Source organism: Aythya fuligula, chromosome 16, assembly GCF_009819795.1.
Source record: "Aythya fuligula isolate bAytFul2 chromosome 16, bAytFul2.pri, whole genome shotgun sequence".
Lineage (NCBI taxonomy): Eukaryota > Metazoa > Chordata > Aves > Anseriformes > Anatidae > Aythya > Aythya fuligula.
Genome location: NC_045574.1, coordinates 4,062,672 through 4,084,658, shown reverse-complemented (window position 1 = coordinate 4,084,658; position 21,987 = coordinate 4,062,672). Strand labels below are relative to the sequence as shown.

At 39.9% G+C, this 21,987-nt stretch overlaps 1 protein-coding gene across 9 annotated transcripts in view; it reads right to left on the bottom strand.

Moving 5' to 3' along the window:
- PTPRT (protein tyrosine phosphatase receptor type T) overlaps positions 1-21,987 on the bottom strand; it is a 446,868-nt gene that overhangs the window by 20,256 nt on the left and 404,625 nt on the right. For all 9 annotated transcript variants that reach the window (XM_032198172.1, XM_032198173.1, XM_032198174.1 and 6 more), the window contains 6 exons: positions 19,035-19,222; positions 12,915-13,002; positions 5,223-5,299; positions 4,244-4,280; positions 2,815-2,912; positions 905-1,021 (listed from right to left, as the gene is read on the bottom strand). In XM_032198172.1, coding sequence (XP_032054063.1) covers positions 905-1,021; positions 2,815-2,912; positions 4,244-4,280; positions 5,223-5,299; positions 12,915-13,002; positions 19,035-19,222 — 605 coding nt within the window. The remainder of the gene's footprint in view (positions 1-904; positions 1,022-2,814; positions 2,913-4,243; positions 4,281-5,222; positions 5,300-12,914; positions 13,003-19,034; positions 19,223-21,987) is intronic.

Here is a 21,987-nt window from a genome sequence, read left to right as displayed (position 1 = left end):
TTCTCGAGGCACTGAAGCAACAGACTGGGGAATGAACACCTAAATAATACACACACCCTAGATTTTCTGCTACCTCCTGCCAAATAGGGCAGAAACTGATACTCAAACCCATCACTTGGCTTTCCTGGTAAAACCAAGTTACTGGTGCAGGAAAACCGACACCACTTGTATACGTCCTGCCAAGAGTAACACAGAAGTGTCAGTTAGTTGTGACATTTTATTGCACAGGAAACATATGTGGAGTCCACTATCCTGTCAGATTTTGGCATTAGCATTTTTTGCCAGGTTTTTTAGTGATTCAGTGGAAAGTGGATCTGGTATGTTAGTAAACTGGAACATTCCCACTGTGGTTAAGCTTAACTTGTCTTAGTAGGAATTTTTGAAAAGCTTTAAAACCACTTACTGAGTGTTTGGAGAGTGATTTGGACAGACCTGGAATACTCTGATATTTAGACATCTGATTTCTAATTATATATAACAAATCTTCTGAATCCTGCTGATTTAGGGACAATTTTTCGTAGCTGAGCCTGTATCGTATTTTATTTCTCTTGGAAAGGGATCATCTCTGGCATCAATTTAACTGGTATCTTTTCTTCATCTATAATTTTCCACTGTGAAATGGGATAGTTATTATTCCTGGCATATAGTCAACTACCTGCTGGCTTTTGGATGCATTTAAACTTCATGCACTGTGGATTCTACTTTTGTGGCTACAGCACAATATTTGAGTAAAATCATTTATCCAAAATTGGAATACCTGTCAAAAATTTAGGTTTCTGAGGTGAAACCTAGCCACACTGTAAATGTTCCTATCTCCAGATCTCTGGACATGCTTCCCAGAGTTCACGTCAGATCAAAAACTGAGTGTTATAACAAAATTTTAGCTGACTGAAGATTTCCTTACCTTTTGTACAGTAAATGTGCGTATGACATACTCTGCCAGTGGTTCTGTCTCAATTAGTGTGACTTTAATATCGCCATAGACCTCTGTGTCATCTGGCCAGTACCGAACACACTTCACCTGGCAGGAGGGAAAGAAAACGTTGAGAGGAAGTCATTTAACTTGAGACAGAGCTGACACATTTTACTTCACTTTCAAGCTGAAGATGACACAAAGTGAAATTTCTCATAATGTACAGACCATGCCAAAACTGAGTAAATAAATGAGATCAAAACTCCCTTACCAAATACAGGTTTACTCTGTAGTGAATACTAATTAAAGCATTCATTTAACTTTTTTTTTTTTTTTTTTTTTTTTTTTTTTTTTTTTTTAGGATAGCCTTTCTTGAATTTCCACAGAAGCCCAGACCATATGTCAGGTTTACAGAACACCTTGCAGTCACTAGCATCACCATCTTTAAGAAAAAAAGCGTTCTTGCTATTGTTACTGTGATTTCAAACGGTCTCTGTACAGCTAAACAATTCCAGTTCATAGGGACTGTGCAATACTTCCTGATGCATTAAATTTATTTGGGTTTAAAGCATCCCTTATCAGATAAGGACACAAATTTGACATTTATGATGTGCCTGAGCTTAGGCTCCTGAAAGAAATCTCCTGATCATGTGAACACATCCCAAGCTTAGCTACTTTCAGAAGCCATGTGCAAAACCAAATAAAAAATAAAAACTGGGGCTGTGAAGCTTTAGAGGGGACATACAGGATAACAAAAGCTATCAAGCTATTAAATGCTGTAGCATGAAAGAGTGAAACAGCACCTAAAAGCTGAGATGACTAGTTAATGCAGAGCAGCTTTCATATTCCACTTCTAGTCATAAACAGAAGAGGATTTATAAATATAAAACATTATTAATTTAGGTTTTTTGTTTTTTACACAAAAGAGTTTATTTCAAATTGAAGTGTCAGTAGAAAGTAAAATAGAATAAATAACAATAAATGAACAGAACCAGGTGGCATTCAACCATGAGATCTAAAGGAAATCAAATAAAAAGCAGCTGAATTACTAACAGTTGTGAATAATCAATTGCTTAAATGTTTTTTTTTTTTAGTACAACAGGAATCGAAGGTGAGAAACAGAAGGACAACATTTTAAAGTGATGGTTTCTGGCTGAGAATCTCTCTAAACCAAAGTGGCTCCACTATCAGGAGTGGGGAGAATGCACTAAGGAAAGCACACCACAGGTGTGCCTTTTTCTTATTCCCTAGAGCTGGCCACAGCGAGCCTGCACCCTTTGAGTTATTCATGTTTGCTCTCATACTGGTCTTTGGCCATCACTCTGTGCTTACACCGGGACTCCTGGCCCACCTGCGTCCAACAGAGTGAAGCTGTGGCTGGTGAGGAGGCCAAGGGTGCTGGGTGGCCCCAGGATTCAGCTGTGCATGGTCTCACAGCACCACGGAATAGTGATATTCTGAAATGATTAGAAACTCTCGGCTTTGAAGCGTCATTTAAAGAGTTCTTTTGATCAGCTCAAACACCAGTCACACGTCCTCTCCCCTCCAGATTTTTGTGGGTAGGGAAGTATTCAAATTATACAGATAAAGAATAATTATTATAAAAGCACATTTTTCCCTCTGTACTGAAAAGGAGACAGCTCCTCAGCTAGCATAAATTTGTCTAACTCTGCTAAAGTCAAGACTTACACCAGAAACAAGATCCTTATTAGTTTGGAATGGAAGCAGCTAAGTATTACAAAATCTAGCACTTTAGAGGAAAAAAACCCTGAGTAGATTAATTCATTCCCTTACTACAGTAAGGAAAAAGCATTTCACTGTCTGAGCATGCCTGCAGCAGCAACATGGTGCTATACTCGGCACTGGTTTGGTTGTATTTGCTGGGAAAATGGTACCCTTACCCTGCCCACTTCCACCAAGTTGGTGACCATGACAACGCTTGCAGAGTTTTCTTGCCAAATCATTCTCCAGAAATCCTTCACTGTCTCTTGCATCGGCCCTGGGGCAACAGAAAAGACAAAAGGACATCTTCAGAGAGAGTATTTAATGCCAACAACCCATTTCAGCTATTTCCTAGCCACTGCCCTGTGGATCCCACAGGATCCTACTCTCCCTTCCAGGGCATCTCTCCATGATTCAGGGTTACAGGCACTAAACAACCTAGAGCTCTTTGAGGTATCAGACACCTTGTCCTTCCTCGCAGCAAGTATTTAAGGTGCTAGCAGGCTGTAAACAGAGGTGATGGCTGTATTGTAAACACTGGAGATAGCTCCTGTAGGAAATCACGTATAAGCAATGGGAGGTGGATGCACCATGCAGTCTCTCTGGAATTAAGGCTGAATTGAAATTTTTCATGCGATGCAACACAAATTCCTCTATTCATACTTTAATATTTACTAATTATGAAGGAGAAAACATGCATAAATCCACAATTTTTTTAAGTCCTCCCAGAGGAAAAAAATTCAGGCTCCAACAGCCAAACAGCAAAAGATTTATTAGACTAGAAGCTCTCTCTGACTTTGTTTCCTTCTCCTCCTCTATGCTGCAGGTGAAATCCTTCACCCAAACTTCACCCAATCCTGTCCAAATTCCATCCTCCATGCTCTTTGCATTGCTGCATTCCCTATACCCTTATAAACCCATACACCAATTTTATTCTGGTATGTTCCTTTACTCCTTCAACAGGGACAAACCAGCGAGAAATTCACAAAGTGGAAGTTAAGAACAGGGTCGTTTATGGTAGCAACACATTTGTAGGGAAGGAAGGAATACAGTGAAATGAGAACAAATAATGGTAGAGGAAGTGGTCATAGCAAAATAGTTTGCCCAGTGATGCAGGACAATAGCATCCTAGTGCACAGACCAGGAGTAGGAAGGCTCATCATCTAACATTGATAGCTCTGAACATTGAATTGTGTTGGTTAGCTTCTTCTTTTTTTTTTTTAGACCTCTAAAGGCAGAGGAAATTTCATCTAATTTGCAGAAGATGGTGTTCTAATACATTTTCTAATAGTTCCCACCAACAAAAATTCATCAGTCCCAGGCATATTCATACAGCCCTCCCCAAGCAATTTCACTCCAGAAGGTAAACCCAAGCTCCGTTAAGTCCCTTTTAGTTCTAATCTCATATTTCATGCACAAAGGGCACATTATAGATTGCACTGCCACCTCTAAGTCTTACTCCTGCAGCTGAGATTTTGTGTTTGAGTGTCTTAAATATCTTGGAACTTCAGACGTTCCCAGAGCAGATGTCACCCTAGAGATAACTCCTACAGTAATTTAGAACAGCAGAGGTTTTACAAATATATAGACATACAAGAATGAACTTGCCTTGAGTTGCAATGTAATGACGAGGCCGGTGGTACCCCTGGAAAAAAAGAAAAAATTGTGATGGTCTGAGATCACAGTTAAACAAAGCACAAGAGCATGCATTTTATACCTTCCAGGCACCAATGACTGCCATACACTTAATGGTGTACTAACAACGGTTGTTGAACACGTGAAGATAAGGAACGAGGCTGCCCCATGAGATTTTAAGTGATGGTATCTCACTCAGGTTGAGTAATAAAAACCCCACAAAATCATAAGATCTCATCATAGCAAAGAGAAAACAGGAACGGAGCAGTTTTCACTATTCATTCAAAGAAATAAAAGTGCCATAATTAACCCACGGTCAGCTCTGAAAACTAACACAGAAAAAAAATGCATCTTTGTGTTGGAAAAACAAGAAAGGGGTGGGTTTGCCTCTGTACAATAACACTGAATGCCAGTGGTACATAACTTTATGAAGTGCATTTTTCAGTTTCTTCTATTAAAAAAACTCTTCCGAACAGCATCATGTTCCTAAGCATTAGGAAATGCATGAAAGAAATGCATGTTCCTTTGACCATCCTGTGTGAGTAAGAGTTTGCTTTTTAAATGTGATTTTACAATACTCAAAAAAAAAAAAAAAGTCAATCCACTTATGCCTTCTGTCCTGCGACTTTGTATGCAGTCAATAAATCTCAGATATCTGTTAATGTTATTGCGAGGGGCTGATATTGATTTTCACATACATCGTGCATTTAGCCCACATTCCACTTATGTTTGTGGATCTGTCAGACACAGGAAATCTCCATCTGTCTAGACTGGTCAGAAAGAATAAACTGGAGGCCAAGAACCTTCTCCCTGTCACAACATGATGTCTGTATAACTTTCAGCTGTCATTCATATCAGACCGGCAGTCTGTCCCTGCATGAGATGCACCAAATTGGTAAGCAGGCTTGTCAGCAGGAGTGTTTGTCACTTCAGGAATGTCCATGAGCCTTACGTCGATGTAATTGGCGTTGATGTAGTCAGAGTGAGGGTCCCCATCCAGCAGTTGCAATCTCACCCTTGAATGATCATCTGAAAGAAGGAAAGAAAAAAGTGACAGTAACAATAAAGAGGAGTTTGTCAGTGCTTTATTTTATCTGCCGATTCCTTCAAGTGGGTAATTGAACACTTACAATAGTAAAAAAAGAAAGAGTATCAGAGCTATTCCTTCTTCTATGTGCCCTTTCTTTTGTACTTAAGATGTAATGTTTAGATCTTTAAGTTAGTGTTCATTCAAACTCAACGTTCATTAAGTTCACTGCCATCACTATAAATTATTACAGAGCTATACACAGACCACAGATGTTGCTTGGTTTGGGGTCTTTGCAGGAAGAGCATCTCCTTTACAAGAGCCATCATCACCCTGGGAAGTAACAGCCTCCCCAGATTCCTTAGGTTCACATAAATTGAGGTAAGAACTAACAGTAAAAACCAGGATAAAAATGAGGTCGTGACAAAGGTATAAAAGATTAAAGGAGGATAAAATGACAGATGAAATCCTACAATTAACAAGTGGGGCAACCCAAGGAACTGAAAGAAAATACCAAAGGAAATCAGAGCAATGCTCTTTCATACAGCCCGCAGAAACCACTGCAGCAAAGTGACAGCAAGGCAAAGTGTGAAGCTGTATTCAGGACAAAAAAAAAGTTCATATCTTTATGGACATTCAAAGTTACTTTAGATAAGGCAATAAAATAACAGGTATCAGTCTTTTGATACTCTCCCAGTATGTTCTGCAGTTCAGGCACAGAAAGGAAGCGCCCCAGTGGGCTGATTATGTCATGACTGTCCACCAAGGGAATATTTTGATCTTCCTCTGGAACAGCTGGTGCTGAGCTCTGTCAAAGGAGGTACTCAGTGAGCTGGGTCATTGATCTGATTTGGTCTGGCAATCCCAGCCCCGGTATGCAATTAATTGCAGAAGTGTTATCTAAGAACCAGTTGCTTGGGAAAGGCAGTCGGGTTACGGAGGTCACAGCCAGGCCTGCTGGGCTCATTTCTGAAGGGTTTTATAATGAAGCAGAAAACAGATTCCATTAAGTTTGTTTCCTCCCTACTAGCTATGTAGACAGTAGCTCCTAGGCAATAAAGCATTAATATTTAGAAGCACTTTGCAAAATATGGACCTAGGCATGATTTAGATTCAATTAAAAAGAATCATCACAATAAAACATAAAAATCCGAGGTGTGATTCTGCAGTAACTCAGTCAAAAAGGTTTTAGTCGTGACTTAATTAAACGTGGAATCAGATAATAATTGTGAAGACAGATGTACATGCAGTTCTGAGAAATGGGATTTGGATGTATATTAAATATTCATTTGCTCATGTAAAGCAATGATTCTCATACTCTGCTCATTGTTTGGGTGAAATTTTCACACCCAAAAAATACAGCCACATTGTTGTATTTATCAAATGCCATATTTGCATTCAAAAATGGTTTTGCTGGTGAATCCTTCAAAAGCTCTGCTATATTTGTATTAATAAATACAAACTTTGCAAATGCAGGAGGTATCTTTCTCTAAGTGCTGATGTTGCTCCCAGCTCCAGACAATTACCCATGCTCAAGGCAAGCTCACTAGGAGTTGCACTAAATCTTGTGTTTAGACAGACAACAAAGGAATTTATACTTAGTGCAATTCACACAGACAGACAACGAGCTGATTAAGCTGGACATCTCGATGAAACACACAAAATCTCCTGTAGACAATTTCACACTTACAATTCAAGGCAGGAAACTAAGCTAGTTAAGAATCACACAGAACAAAGGCAAAGAAAAAAGTCCCTAGAGTTAATGGTTGTGAGGAGAACATTTGCTAATCCTCCCTGCAATGCCACAGTATAATAATGTTATGAAAGTCTAAGCTTATTGCAATAATATAACTTGAAAAGTCATGAGACCCAGAATGACCCTAATGACAGGTGAAAAGAATCTCAAGTTAATTGTTTAAGTGGGACCAAGACACTGTCTACGTACAGTGTGTGGCTGAAGTGCTCTGAACAGCCCTTAAGGAAGATCTTCTCTTCAGTTAATAGAGCCAAACTCACAAATCACATTTCAGCTCTTTGAGCCGCTCCTAAATTAGAAACTTGAAACAGACAAGATGAATACCTCCCCAAGGGACCTCGCTGTGAAAGACCTAAAAGGACGCAGAATAGGTCTATGAATCTAAGACAGTTATGCATAAATAAAAGGTGCTCTGTAGCTATTAACAAGTGTTTCTTTTGTTCATGTGTACCAAAGATAGTTATCCTATCTATCTAAAGGATGAAGAAATGACCATTGGAAATGAATGATTTTTTTTAAAAAAAAAAAAAAAAAAGAGAAAGAGAGATTCAAGTTTAGGTCATCTTATATTTTGGATTCAAAAGAAAATTATTTTTAGCTGAGCTTTGCTTCAGGTGGATAGAATCTACAGTAAGTCATCTCATGTTTTACAAAAATGAGACAATACATGTGGGAGATTTATTTCTCTGAAGAGTGTGAACAGTGCAGCAGAAAAACTGTATGTGTACATATACACAAAATATTAATGATGTGTAAATGGTGTCTTCAATCATAAGTTCATAAGTTTAGGAGACCATTCTGAATAAAAGTTCATGAAATAACTTACCTTGCAAATCACTTTCTTTCCAAAACTTTTTTTTTTTCTTTTTAAATCAAGAGGGACAAAAAACAATGCAACTTACTATACTATTAACAGCAATATTAATTATCTTCTACTCAGTCTTTTAATTTACAGACTTTAAAGGGCTTTTAAAAGAATAGTAATTATCTTTATATCTACTTCCAATGGCTAGAACATATTCCTGATTCCACATCTTTTCCACTGGACAACACCAGCCATAGAGACAACATATTTACGCATACTGAAATGAAAGGTGTCACTCAACATTTCTGTACACTCATCAGATGTCATAAAATCACCATGTGATACAAATGCATCATGAGAAACTTTAACAAAAGAGAGTAACAAGACAAATTGTATGTCTGTAATATTCAAGGCTGCAAAAAATGGAAGTATATTTACAGATGTATATTTGATTTTGTTTCTCCCTGTTGGCTATAGTTGGTATGCAAGTTAGCAGAACTCTGAATTTGTATGAAGAGCACTTTGACTGAAAATTGGTCTTAAAACAGATTTCAAAAATGACAAGAATTTCACTGAAAAGCATTGTGCTCCCATTTTAGTACAAAGACGTTATCGTCTGAAACTTCTGTCAAAATTCCCATTAGTGATCATTTGAAATATCATTGCAATTTTTCCACATACCATTTTGACACCAGCACTGGATTAATCTCATGCAACTTTCGCCATCTAAATATTATGCAGCTAGTCTAAATTGTCTGTCATGGTTCCCCACATAGTTGATGGAGAAATGCAGACATCTTTTGCAATGAATCAACACAGTCCTCCAATCCCATCCCCAGCCATCCCACACTGTGCCTTGGGAAAAGGATAACAGCAAGGTGTGAAACCTGCCACGCTCCCAGGATCACATACCATGGACACTGCACAGACAAGCAAGAGCTTAGGCACTACAGAAGAAACCATGAGATAAAAATGCTTGGAAGATAAGAGATTTACATTCTAATTCCAAAACTGACATTTGTTGCTATTGTTTTTTATGCATTATCCTTGTTCGTGGACAAGAAGTCCACTCTACCTGTGTTTCAGCTGGGAGCTCTGTTAATCCTTCTCTAGTGTCTGTCAGTTACACCACAAAATCTGGGTTAATTTGCAGTCTTCAAGCCCAAAGCATACAGCAGTCAGAGCACAAACAAAATGAAGCCGTTTTCTCTACTGTCTTTTGTCACCAACTCCATAGTTTTTAATGGACCGTCACAAAATGTTAAAATCATCGCCTAAGTGGGAAGACGGTGGAGCTCCACTGCAGATGGAAGAATTGTCTAAAGAAGCAGTGGTACGAGCATCCCCATGAGTGCTAAGCTCCTCCCGTAATAATCTGCTCAGAAAAGGGATAAAACAAAAGGGAAATACGGTGCTGTCCTGTAAGTTAAACACAACCCTACGTCTCTGTTTTCTCAGCTCTCACCTGAGTGTTTTCACTCTAAATTTGGGAATGAGGAGCAATAGAATAGAAATAAAGATCTCATATAGCTTTTGGATGTTTTCTTTTCTATGTAATAGAACTCAACTCGCAAGTACAACACCTCTTCCCTAAAGATCACCTGCTGATGCACTTTGAAAACCTCAATATCAATTAAAATTGCTCTAAAGCAAATTTAAATAATGTAGATTCAGTACATAAATGCATCTACTACCTGCCCTTGCTCCCTAAGCTGGTCTGCAAAGACAAACTCACCAGTTTTTACAACTAAAGCACCAGTGCATAGATCATAGAACCTGTTGACATATCAAAAACTTCAAGTAGAGCAGCTCCCTAAAGCATGGTGGATCCATGAAATTACAGTTAGCAAAGAGAAACCATCTTTTCACCATCAGCAATGGATCTCTGTGGTCATACAGACACCAAATCCATTCTCCGGCTTTCTCTTTTTTCTAAAATCATGCCAAAAAGTCTGGGTTTAAAGAATGGAAAAGCTGAGGGTTCTCCCGCATCTCCTCCCAGTGAACTGATACACCTCCAGTTTTGGTTTGCAACTCTAAGAAGAGCAGATGTTGGGGCTGATCTAGGTTTTCACAGAGGCATAGTGTTAATACAGGGAAATACCACTGGGCAAGTGGTAAGCTGAGTAAAATGGTCCTGTAAGTGTACTACTACCCAGGAGGCCAGAAAGACAAGATCTAATCTGCTGTGAATCACTGAGCAATGCTACTTGTTGCTAGAGCTTATAAACCCACATTTTAACAGAAGCCTCTGAAGCAGTTACAGAAGTTAGATCAAAACCTGACTATTCAATTCAGTCCCCAGAAAGCATGGACTGTGTTGTTTCAGGACTAATGACATGGCAACTGTGGTTAAACAAATAATGTTAATTGACATCTGCAACATTTTACCAAACGCACCAGTAAGAGCAATCAGTGCGTACTCTGGGTTTTACCACCAATTGCAGCTCTAGCACAACAAAGCAGTTAAGAGTGTAATTGTTTTCCGCCTCCTCTCCTCTGCTCAGGCATTTGCACAGTCTGTACCCACCAAGCACAATTCATTTTCATGATCCGCCCAGAGGGAACTGCTCTCCTGCTATTTTCAGCTCTTCTGTCAATTCTCTATTCTGGATCCTGTCACTGCCTTTACTCAGGGAAGTTGTCCAATGTTACCCACCAGTATGGTCTAGCTCAAGGCTTAGCCAAAGACATCAATGATAATTTCACACTGGTTTTACAGAACATCTGATGAACGTTATGCCCCTTCCTTGGGCATCCTCTCTTCTTTCTCCCCAGCACCTTCAAAGAGAAGCAGATACCTCAATCCATTTTACTTCATCGCTCTTAATGGCATGCTACTAAATTCTCTGTGCCATCTTTTGTAAGTTATTGTCTCCTTCTCAAAGTCTTTATTTCATATTTATTTGAAGTGAAGGAAACCATCCCAGCCTTGTTGTTTACCTTCAACCCTTCTGCACCCCTGCTCTCTTTCATGACCTTTGCTTTCCTTACTATGCCTCTCCATCCTCTCAACCTCCATCTGATTTTTTTCCCCAACAACAAGCCCTCAAACCTGCACCCTTCTGTTTTGTACCATGCAGATACTTCTTTCTTAGCTTTGATTACATTTTGCATTTCCTTATTCAAGCGCATCACCTCTTATCTATATTCCTACTGTATTCATATTTATAGCAAAAAGCTAACATCATTCTTTGTCAGACAACAATTAATCTTCGTGAACACCTTTCCTTTAGATAATAACCCATTTATCTTCCTTGATTTTGCTTCCTTAATTTCTTCTCACGTTTCACTTGGAGTTCAGTGTTTTCTTTGTGACTACCTTCAGCATAAATTCAATGGTGGCTCTTGCATAGTCTTGCCTCTTTTCACCTGCACTTTGACATTATGTCAACCGCTTCCTCAAAATCCCGCAGAGGCACAAAGTCTTTCATGTTTCTTTCCTTATATCATACTATGGCACTTCCACCTTCAAACAAATGTGCAGTTGTTAAAGCTGGATGATTCATCTCTCAGAATAATTTGATCTAAGCTAATTGTCTAGACATGCAAATTGAACCTCTGTCTGGAGGTATCTCCCACTAGCAACACGGGAAGCTTACAGCAAGGCTGTGCTTTTTTGGCACCTGAAGATAAGGGGAATGATTTCCACACTATCTGTAATATTCTAGTGGTACCACTTCTATTTTCCACACGGAGAAACAAAAAATTATGGGAACTGGTGACCTGCTCACAACCAAGGCAGAAAGGCAGCAAGCAGAAATGGGATCAGATCAGGGCTCACAAACTTCTGATCTTCATTTCCAGACTTCACCTTTGCCATAGGGTTCCTGGTCTGTTCTATGCCATTACCCCAAAACTGTTACATGAATCACTTCTTTCAAGTCTTATAAGAATGAGATGAAACTTAAGGTATGTGAGAGAGATTTGTGACAAAGTTTTTTTTTTGTTGTTTGTTTCCCACTTCTTTAGTAAGGTCTGTTTGTCCTATAAGAAGTATGCATTTAACCTGAGAAAAAACATACTACTAAATATGTCACTCCATGTGACTTAATTTTGCTTTTGTAGTGTTCCACAGAATTATCCAGTCACATAAATCTATGGCATAACCATTTATATCCCTGTTTCTTGTTCTGATGGTCTCAGGCCTGGCTTCTCCAATTTGATGCTGCTCAGCAACCCTTAAAAAGAATGAATTATCACACCTCTTTTCATATGTCCCAGTCATTACAGCAAATAATGAAACACTGGGGTAAGCTGCCTGGAGAGTTTTTGGAAAGCTTAAATTTGGAGATCTTTAGGAAAAGGTGTCACAAAGATCTGATAAAAATGACAGAGGTGGAGCTAGTCCTGACTTGGAGACTAAAACTGACCTCAGGAGTCTTCCATGCCCTGTAGTTCTGCAAGTGTTAATATCCCTATAACACCACTATTGGTTAACCACAATTAGTAACACTAATTGGTTACTGAAAGAAGTAAAATTAAGAAGCTTTCAGTGCATTTTCAACTGCCTTACTGTGATTCTGGAGCAGAAGCTAAGCTTGTACTAGTCATCAAACCAGGTATACATGTAGATAAGTAGCAACTGCTCCACTGGTTACTGACCACAAAGAAGGAGAAAACCTGGTATCTATCTATATCCTTCATATCTAAAAACCTGACATATCCACGTCTCCTTTTTCACTCCCACTTGTGGCACTGAAAGATCTGGGTTTAGTAATAAAAATCCATAGAAAATGGGTATCATCATCCACTGTGAAAATCTGACAAACGGATTTAGTCCTTAAATTACAGACATCAAATACAAAGTAAGGTAGATTTTACAAGTATTAAAAAGGGTAAAATCATGCATTGAGTTTACATAGACCAATAAAAAACCATAAACCAAAAAAAAAAAAAATCCTAGAAATAAACATAGCATGTAACAATCCAATTGAACTACTGAATGCTCAGCAATGTAAACCAGCTTTTAGCGAGGTTCTCACGCACACCCTGCTTCCACAAGATGCTTATAAAACCATAGAGAAAGCTCAGTGCAATGTGCATTAACACCTACAGGAGATTATGTTTCCGTATCTGTTCTTATTGCGGTTTTCATCTTCCTTGGCTGTGTCCCAGGATGCCGTCTGCCCCTCGGGTAGTGCCTGCGAAATAAACAATAGTGGAGTGTTTATAAAAATCTGGCCAATGCCTTCAGGTGGATTAAGATGACAGACGAGGGCAAAAATAAAGGCACTGCATAATTCAGTAGTCAACTAAGCAAACAGCTGTTCTCGAGGAAAGGGCACATCTACTATCGCAAAAAGCAGAGCTTGGTGCAGACCATTTGCATCTCTTGGCTTTTGCTAGCTGAGAATCATTTTCCTCCTGCAAGTTCAGATCTAAAAGGATCAGGAGAATTTGTTTCTGGCTGCACAGACACAGGTTAACCTCATTTCTCCCGTAGAACAGGGTTTGTGGAGATTTCACATATGTACACTGCTAAGAAAACCCAGATGGCAGGAACACGGGGCTCAGGCTCTCAGTTGAGCATGTACAGTGGTTTAAACTATTTCTATGTTAGCGATGGGGTGATGTAATACAAATCACTAGCTGGTTTTCTCTGAGGAAAAAAAAAAAAAAAAAAAAGCTCAGGGTTTCAGGGTTTTAGATTATGTCTAAAGACAGGAGGCAAAAGGAGGTAAAACACAGAAACTATGGAAATAAATCATCACTTTCCCCAAATTTGCCCTTTTGCTTGAGAAAGGATGGGTTAAGGAAACCAGCAGCAGACAGCGCTGCTTTACCACACAGCTTGGTCCTGCAGCTATTCTGAACACAAGCGAACGAGCCACTTTCCCCTTGACACAAGCCCAGGAAGGATTGGAGAGGCAGAGCCAGGAAAACGGCAGCTGTGCCGGGGTCTGGCTGGAGGACGATCCTGCCTTCCTTGGAAGATGGCCTGGACTATCCACCCACAAGCAGGACGACCTCTCTCCGTGTCTCAGGACCACCGGGGATGCCAGCAGCAGCAGCTGAAAGCAGCTGTCACAGCAGTGCTCGGCTGGAACCGCAGCGGCACCGGCCGGCTGGGCACGGCTGGCACCACAACGCGAACAGAAAGCCACCAACGAGCTGCAGACAATTGGCAGCAGCTGCACCCAGCCCAGCCATCATTTGTGCTGAACACACAGGTGGGAAAAGAACGGCTTCCACTGAGTTTTCTCCATAGATCTGCCTCCTTCAAGATCTACTCCCTAACACGAGCCGATATTACTAAAAACAACAGCAACGTTACAAATTGCATTATTTATGGTCCCTGGGGAATTGCGGAGTTTTTAGACTGCTCTCATTGGGGAATCATATCTGCCTTAGCTAGCAGCAGGTAGTTTGACACAGCTGTACTGGAAAATGAATTTATATTCATCTTCACAAGTGATCCAGGTCTATTATGGTGCCTGAATGCAATAGCAGAGAGACACAATTATTAGGATCTACAACACCGGCCTTGCAATTAAACTTAATATGAGCAACCCCCTGGCAGACCAGATCGTTGTGAATTTCCCCCAAAGGGGTTCCAGGACAGAAAATGTCAGGCAGTGCAGCACTGCCACGAGCCTTGCTGACAAAAGACAGGGACAGAGAGTTCCTATTCAAAAGCCCAGGAGAAAGAGTAATAACTGTAATTGGTGAGGGCTTTGATCACACATATATTTCCTTTACAGACAGCTGTTTCCAAATAGCAGCTCATCTCCTGAGCACAAAAAAACAACAAACCCAAACAAAAAGCAAAACAAAACCCACAAAAACCTACACACAATGAAAAAAAAAAAAATCCCTGAGTAAAAGAAAAGAGGTGAGGAAGGTTCATTTTCATCTTCAAAGACTAAGGAAAAAGGTGCCTTATTTTTCTACTAATATCAAATCACAGCAGATTGACCAGAGAATGGCAACAGTCATTAAACACGTAATCACAGCCATCTGAAAAGGGAAAATAAATAAGTAAATGTCTCCCTCATCACGTCCATGGGGGGGTAGGCTGTCTTGGCCAAATAAAATATGTTTAGGTCCAATAAATCCCTTCTAAGCTAACCTTGTCCTTTCAGGTGATTTGAACATGAAAGTCTCCATTGAAATTCATGTTTTTATATTTGCCTGAGATAGTCTCCAAAGATTTCAGAACATGGGATTTTTCATCTCACTCGAAACCAGAGAATTCTCTGCGTTTTATGAAACTACCCCTCCCTGAAGAAATGAAAGGGGGGGATCTGGCTGGTGAGGAACACAAACTGCCTTTGCAGAGTGCACCCATACCCCTGCTTCTATAAAACAGATCGGAGTAACTGCACATATCCAGGTGGTACAGCATTGGCAATTTTGTTGTGATACCACTAAAAACTGAGAATTAAAACTGCATTAGAAATACAAAGGCAAAAGTATCAATTATAATTAATATAAGTTGCATCCAGAAAAAGAGAAGCATTCCTAATGTTGTTTTTTTTTTTTTTTTTTTTTTCTTGAGTTTAGGTTTGTACAATACTTATTTCCATGATCTCAAAAAGGAATATTTCTGTTTCTTTCTGCAGTATTGTTAATAGCAAACCAGGACAGATAGATCTCTTGGCTATCAGTATTTGACCCATGTGTGATGCTTCTACACGAAACACTCCAAATGCTTCTTTGTTCAATTTGCTAGCTGTAAAATTCCGGTGTTAAAAATCTGAATTTAATTTTTAAGCTTTTCTTTCTTTTCTTCTTCTAGAGAAGTTTGTAAAAATTCATGCTGAAATATCATCCCAGTAGTGGAATTTATCCTATAATGAAGCTTTTAAAACTAAAATGATCTAATTTTTATCTGAAATTGCAGGGCCATATCTCTACAAGTCTCTTTATCTTGATTAAAATTTCCAAGCACCATGGCCCAAACATAACCAAAGAGTTCACATTCAATTGAGACTTAGTGCAAGCCAATATACGTTTCCAATGGATGCATTTAGCTAATTTGCAGTTTGTTTTTCATTTAAGTAGGAAAACCTGAATCATTCATTTGCTCTGATGCGCCCCAATGCTGTTGTATTCTTGCCAAAGGCAACACTATCAATTAAAAGCCTTGCTGCTCATCTCACAGCTCGCCACAAAGTCCTGAGCATCTTACTGCAGCCTCCAGCTTCTCAACACTGGTGGCAAAACTCTTCCAATGACTCTGCTGTGACCCAGGATGAGAAACTGCTTTGGCTAAAAAAGAGAAAAAAAAAATACCCCAAAAAGCCCTGAAGAGAAATATTTCAGCCAGTTCAGCTCCCCAGTCTGGTACAGAGCAAGGACATAAAAAGCATTAAGCCAACACAATCCAAGGACGGCATATATAGTGACAACCCTACTGCCAAACATTTTGTAATGTCATATCATAGCCTGAGCTCCCGGACCTACTCTTTTGACCAGATAAAGGCTGTGTAGCCAGTCAGAAATGAGCAGGTTAAAATCCAGAGGTGACTTCAATGCACTGAAGCCTGGCAGTAGCAAGATTCCTGAGGAAGGAGCCACAAAATCCAAAATAACTAACAGTCTCAGTAATGCAGCAAGAGAAATGTACGTTAGTGGCATCCTAAATCATTTTTGAAAATGAGTTTGGATACTTAAGCTTATTATCTCTGCAGCCAGTAATTGGTGCTCGCAGTATGGCTATGGGACCAGTCTAGCAGCTCACAACAAATCAGGGCTGATATGTTCTGAAAAAGGAACAGGTGACAGTTAAACAAGTCCCGTGTAAATGTTTATGGCCGTGCCTAATCCCAAACAGTGCTGTCTACTTCCAGTGTCAGTGATATATTTTTCTCTTGAGGTGCACACATTTGATTGCTAAAACAAACAGCAGTCACTCTGGCCTCAGGTGCAGCAGGCTGACCCCAAATAATGCACATGCTGCAAGTGCTGACAGGTTCCCGTGTTCACACACACAGTTATCAGCCAGTTCACAGAAGCAGTGACACCACTTACGCAACCACATCCTGGTGTGGAGTTAGATGTAAGATGCAGGCACACGAAAAATTTTCCATGATGCCCCCAGTAAAACACATTACCTGTGCTCTAGTGCTCTGCAGTTGAAGGGGTACAAAACAAATCTTGAATGCAATTCCCTGGTTTCTCAGTGGAAATGGGAATGTACAGAGATAAGAGATTGTCATGTATGACTGATACATTCTGTTCAAAGTGATTTTTCATGAGAGTAAAATTGTTTGCTAACATGTCACTAAGTAGGCTCTCATTTATGCTATCAATCTGCAAAGTAAACAGAAAATCAGCGTCTTAGAAGAAAAAACATACAGACAGATGACACTAATATTAGTGTATGAAAACAGATTTTAAGAGACACAAAAATAAAATTTCAGGTCTTTTCTTTTTAAGCTTTTATCAACCATTTTGCAAAATGTTTTGCAAAACAGGCTTTCCAGCTTTACATTTCTCAAGATTTCAGCCAACTTAAATCCACCCTTCCTACCTTCCAGGATTTACAACACTCCTCAACATCCTCCCTGCAATTTGCAGTATTGCTGGTGGTGGCTGAAAGCTGCTTGGAGCCAAAGTGCTACCTGCAGCCCATGCTCTGAAATCCAAATTCCACCACCTAAAAGGACTGCCACTTAGGGCAATTGCCTCTGATTGAAGGGTAGAACAGCAAAAGTGATTTGAGAGCTTGTGGCATTCTCCAGGCTATTTCTTGTAAAGAAAGGAATTATGCAAATGTATATAATGTCATCATCATTATATACGTATGTAGATAGCACTTTCTGGGAAACGCAGAACTTGTGGAGCTGAAAGTTGCATTGACATTTTTCATGCTAATGTGTTATTTTGATAATTACCAATGCCAGTGCCAGAAAATTACATATATGCCAGCACCTGTTTTCTTCTTGAACATCAAGAACTAGATCTTAGGGCATCTGTAATTGAGCTGAATTCAGCTTTGGATACTACTCATGGAACTGGAGGCCAAGGGGGGCTAAGTAAATCTCCTTAGAGAATTAATACCCTTTTTCCATATTAAACCAAGCTCTTTGTATCGATACTTCAATTAGTGTCCCTGATTGTGGGGCATGAGTGAATAGCCCTGGTTAACATACAGTTACCAGCAACATTTGTTATGACAGTCTTTGATGCTGTCTGATTAAAAAAATACTCCCTGGTGACAACCAGAAAAAGATTGCCTCTCAATTACAGCAAACCCCAGCATCAATGATATAAACCCCATGGACTCCTACTTGCAGGGTGGAAAAGTGAGCTGTTTTCATTAAGTAACTTATTTTTCACAGCTGTTATGTTATTTTTAAGTAGTTTTAATGCCACTATGCATATTAATTACTTATTGCCTTCCCACAAGCTTACTACATTCATTATAATTATCGCTTGCTACAGCAAAGTCTCACATATGTTTGATGCTATTTCCCTCTTCTGTTCTCTCTCCTCTAAATGTATATTTGTCTTCCAACTCCTCCCCAGTGCCACACTTCTTCCTGGCATTTGGATTAAATTCCTGGTCACTCCAGCTATTTGACCGCAGGGTGGAAGGGCTGCTTTCATATTTTCAGCTTACTCCTTGCCCCTCTCTTCACACAGAGTTGCAAGAGTAGGTCTGCTGAACATATTCTGAGCCAGAGGTTTGAGCATTCTGGAAAACTCCATCTTCATTTAAGCTGCACAAGGCTGCTGCCTTTGCCTTTACAGTTCTGCGTGCAGGTCATTAAGCTGTGATTTAACTTGATCAATTGCTACAGAGTATTTGGGTCTCCAAAAAAAAAAAGCAAAAACCCTTCCTTTTCATAAACCCTGCTTTGCCCTATCGTCAACTAAAGCACATCAATAAATTAAGGACTATGGGACTCCAAATCCTTCACGGAGTTCAGCAACTATTAAATATTTACTATCCACTCTTTAATGGAGAGAGTGCACACGAACACAATGTAATTCTCTTACCACTGTATTAAACACATTTCCTCTGGACCAGAGAGCCACCAAAGATTGCTAGTGCTGTAAAATCCTAGCCTTATAAACAGAAATAAGATGGAGGAAGGAAAGGATTAAGAGGGTGAGTGAATCAAGGCAAAGATGCTTTTCACAATGGTTATCCTCCCCTCCCAAGCATCTGTCCCTTAGGACTGCCACTCTTCTACTTATTCACGTGAGTGAAGGTTCCTCTCACCTCATACTCCTCTTTAAATCCATAGCCCTGTCCTCGCTTCATCTGGGTGATGTGCTGCAGCAAGTCGGCCACTCGGATGGCTGGCTGGAACTGCCCCCGGGGGTAGGACATTTCCACCGGCTCGCAGCTCCGGTACGGGTGGGTCTGGATAGTCAGGGTTGGCTGGGTCATCTCTCCATGGCTACTGTCTGTTTTAAAGACAGGGAGGCAAAACAAGCTTTCACCTATCTGTGAGTTCCACTCTCATTCCTTCTCCACTTCTTTGTTTCTCCACCACCCCATAGGTTGGTGCAGGCAAAAGAAAGTAAAGAAATAAGTAAGAAACACACACTTGCCTACAGCTGCCCAGAAACACTAACTCACATTCAAATATTTTTTAAGTCAAGGAGACAAACTCAGAGATGGGAAGGGAATAAACAGCTTGTCAGGCACAACAAGTATATAGCATGTATAGTGAAATAGCAAGTTTGTGAGTGCTGTGTAACGACTCCACTCAAGTTACATACCTTTCTTCACAGACCTGCAAAGAACAGGACCAAAAGATACATACAGATGAGCAAGATATTCAAGCAAGATTTGGGGTGTACAATATGAGATAAGTGAAAGGGGTCCAGGTTAATAGCAAACAAATTATTAGCATTTCAAATAAACCACAAAGGATGTTAGAAGCAAATTAAACTGCTCTGCAAATTCAACTCTAAAATTTATGCCAATTGCAAAGATGTGATGTTATGAGAAAGAATAAAAGAACGCAAAAATAGTTTCCTTGCATGCACAATCTTAAAATTCAGATGTATAAAAACATAAAGCATTCCTTTTTGATATAAATATTTTAGAAATCTCTATCACTACATAGATGGAATTGTAACCTCTTATACTCCCTGCAAAACTGCAAATGCATAGCAAAATCCTCCTGTTGAACTAACAGCTAATAACGTGAATAGCCAAACAATTGACTACCAAAATATTTATTTTTAACAAAAGAAACTGAGAGTAGCTGAAAAATTTAAGTTTTTATCTACTAGAATTGACCAGATTTATAGTTGGCCAAATAAACTGTTGTTTTTTTTTCCCTATGATTACAGGTATCTAAAGATCATAGAACCACAGACAGTTGAGGTTGGAAGGGACCTCTGGGGTTCATCTGGTCCACCCAACTGCCCAAGCAGGGACACCTGTAGAGGGATGTCCAGGGCCCACACCAAGCAGCTTGTGCAGATCTCCAAGGAGGAGACCCCACAACTTCTCAGGGCAACCTCTGCCGGTGCTCTGTTACCCAGGCAGCACAGAAGTGCTTCCTGATGCGCTTGGGTTCTTTGGCCTTAACATCCTGCATCAATTCTTTCTGGTCTCAGCCAAAGCTAGCCCCTGTTAGCAAAGAGAAAATATATTTTCCTCTAAACGCTTTAAAAAAAAAAAAAAAAAAAAAAAAAAAAAGATGACAATCACATACACAAGGTTCATTTCGTACAGAAAGCTTACTGAAAAGAAGCCTGAACACTATCCCTTGTCAGCAATACTACAGTCATGCTTTAGAAGGGATAAAGAATGAATAAATCAAGTTGCAATTTCAGGGTGATTTTTAGAGACAAAAATATGGCCAGTGTGCTATTGTAAACATTACTATCCTTGAGAAATCACCATGAAGATTCGATCACAAGCAGTCAGGATCTCTGCTCTGTCCCTCATTGCAAAATTGGGCAGGAGCAGACAGATTAGGGCATTAGAGCGCCTTTTCAGCAGATGGCAAAACAATGACATGACAAAACATGACAAATAATGCTTTAGCTGGCTTACTGTTATATTGGAGGGAAGATACCAAGACAGGCATATGCTCTGTTTTGAAGTTATAGGACTACGAGAAGGAGAAAGGAATGACAGCAGTGGACACACGGCCACAGGGCAAGCTGTGAGATAAACGAGACTGGTGGTTGAATGATCAGGGATGCTGAACATATCCTGCTTCTTCTGAAACAAATTACCATCAAATTGACCACCTGCTTTGAAGATCAGGCTACTGGATTTAAGGATTTCTGAAGCTCAGTTTCTCATAAACATAGTCACATTCCTTGGACGCTCCAAGATTTATAGAGCTATGGTTCTAGCGAAGCAACCCTCACATACAAAATGTGAATAAATTTGGGATTTAAGGAAGAGTAACATCCAAAGCATTTGTATAATCATCCCTAATGCTCCAACTAATGACAGTGTGAGAACTCTGAACAGAGGGAATTTCAAGGCTTATTAATTCCCCTAGTTGGATTCGCTTTCCCCGTGCATCTTTCCTCCCCTATTCCCTATTAACCTTCTGTAATGGAGAGGAAAAGATTTTTACTGCGGACCATTTCCGACAGACGTACTATGCTTAATTTTCCATCATTAGGTTTAATACAAACCCAATTTCACAACTGGCTTCTCTGAAGAACCTACATGTAATGCCACATTTTTATCAGCCCCAATTAAAAAACATTACAATATCCCTACTCGAGAGGGAGTCTTAAAACTAATGTGCGGTTCTAGTGGTAATACAGTCAGGGCACACGCAGAGCACAGGCTACTTGTGAAATGGAGCTCAGATCAGTCAGCTCCTTCATGGGATATTATTCATCTTCTTCAGATCCTTTAATTCTGGTATATTTGGATCTCTTCTCCCAACAGTATCCTTGGAAGAGGTGAAAGCCAGAAAAGCAGCCCCTTTCCAGAATAACTTCCTTAAACTAGGCACCCATGTTCTGAATCTGGAAGTAGGAGATGCCCAGCAGCAAAGAAGGGTCTGACTCTGGCCTCTAAGTTTACAACAACAACTGTGATTCTGGTCTCTTGGGTCAGACAGAAATATTACAAAATCCACTGATTGTCGTAACAGCTCTTGCGGTGTGGTCTGCAGCATCACCTTTCACCCAGCCAAGTGTTTCTCTAAGAAAAACCCAAGTCACGCAATCTGGGTCATCCT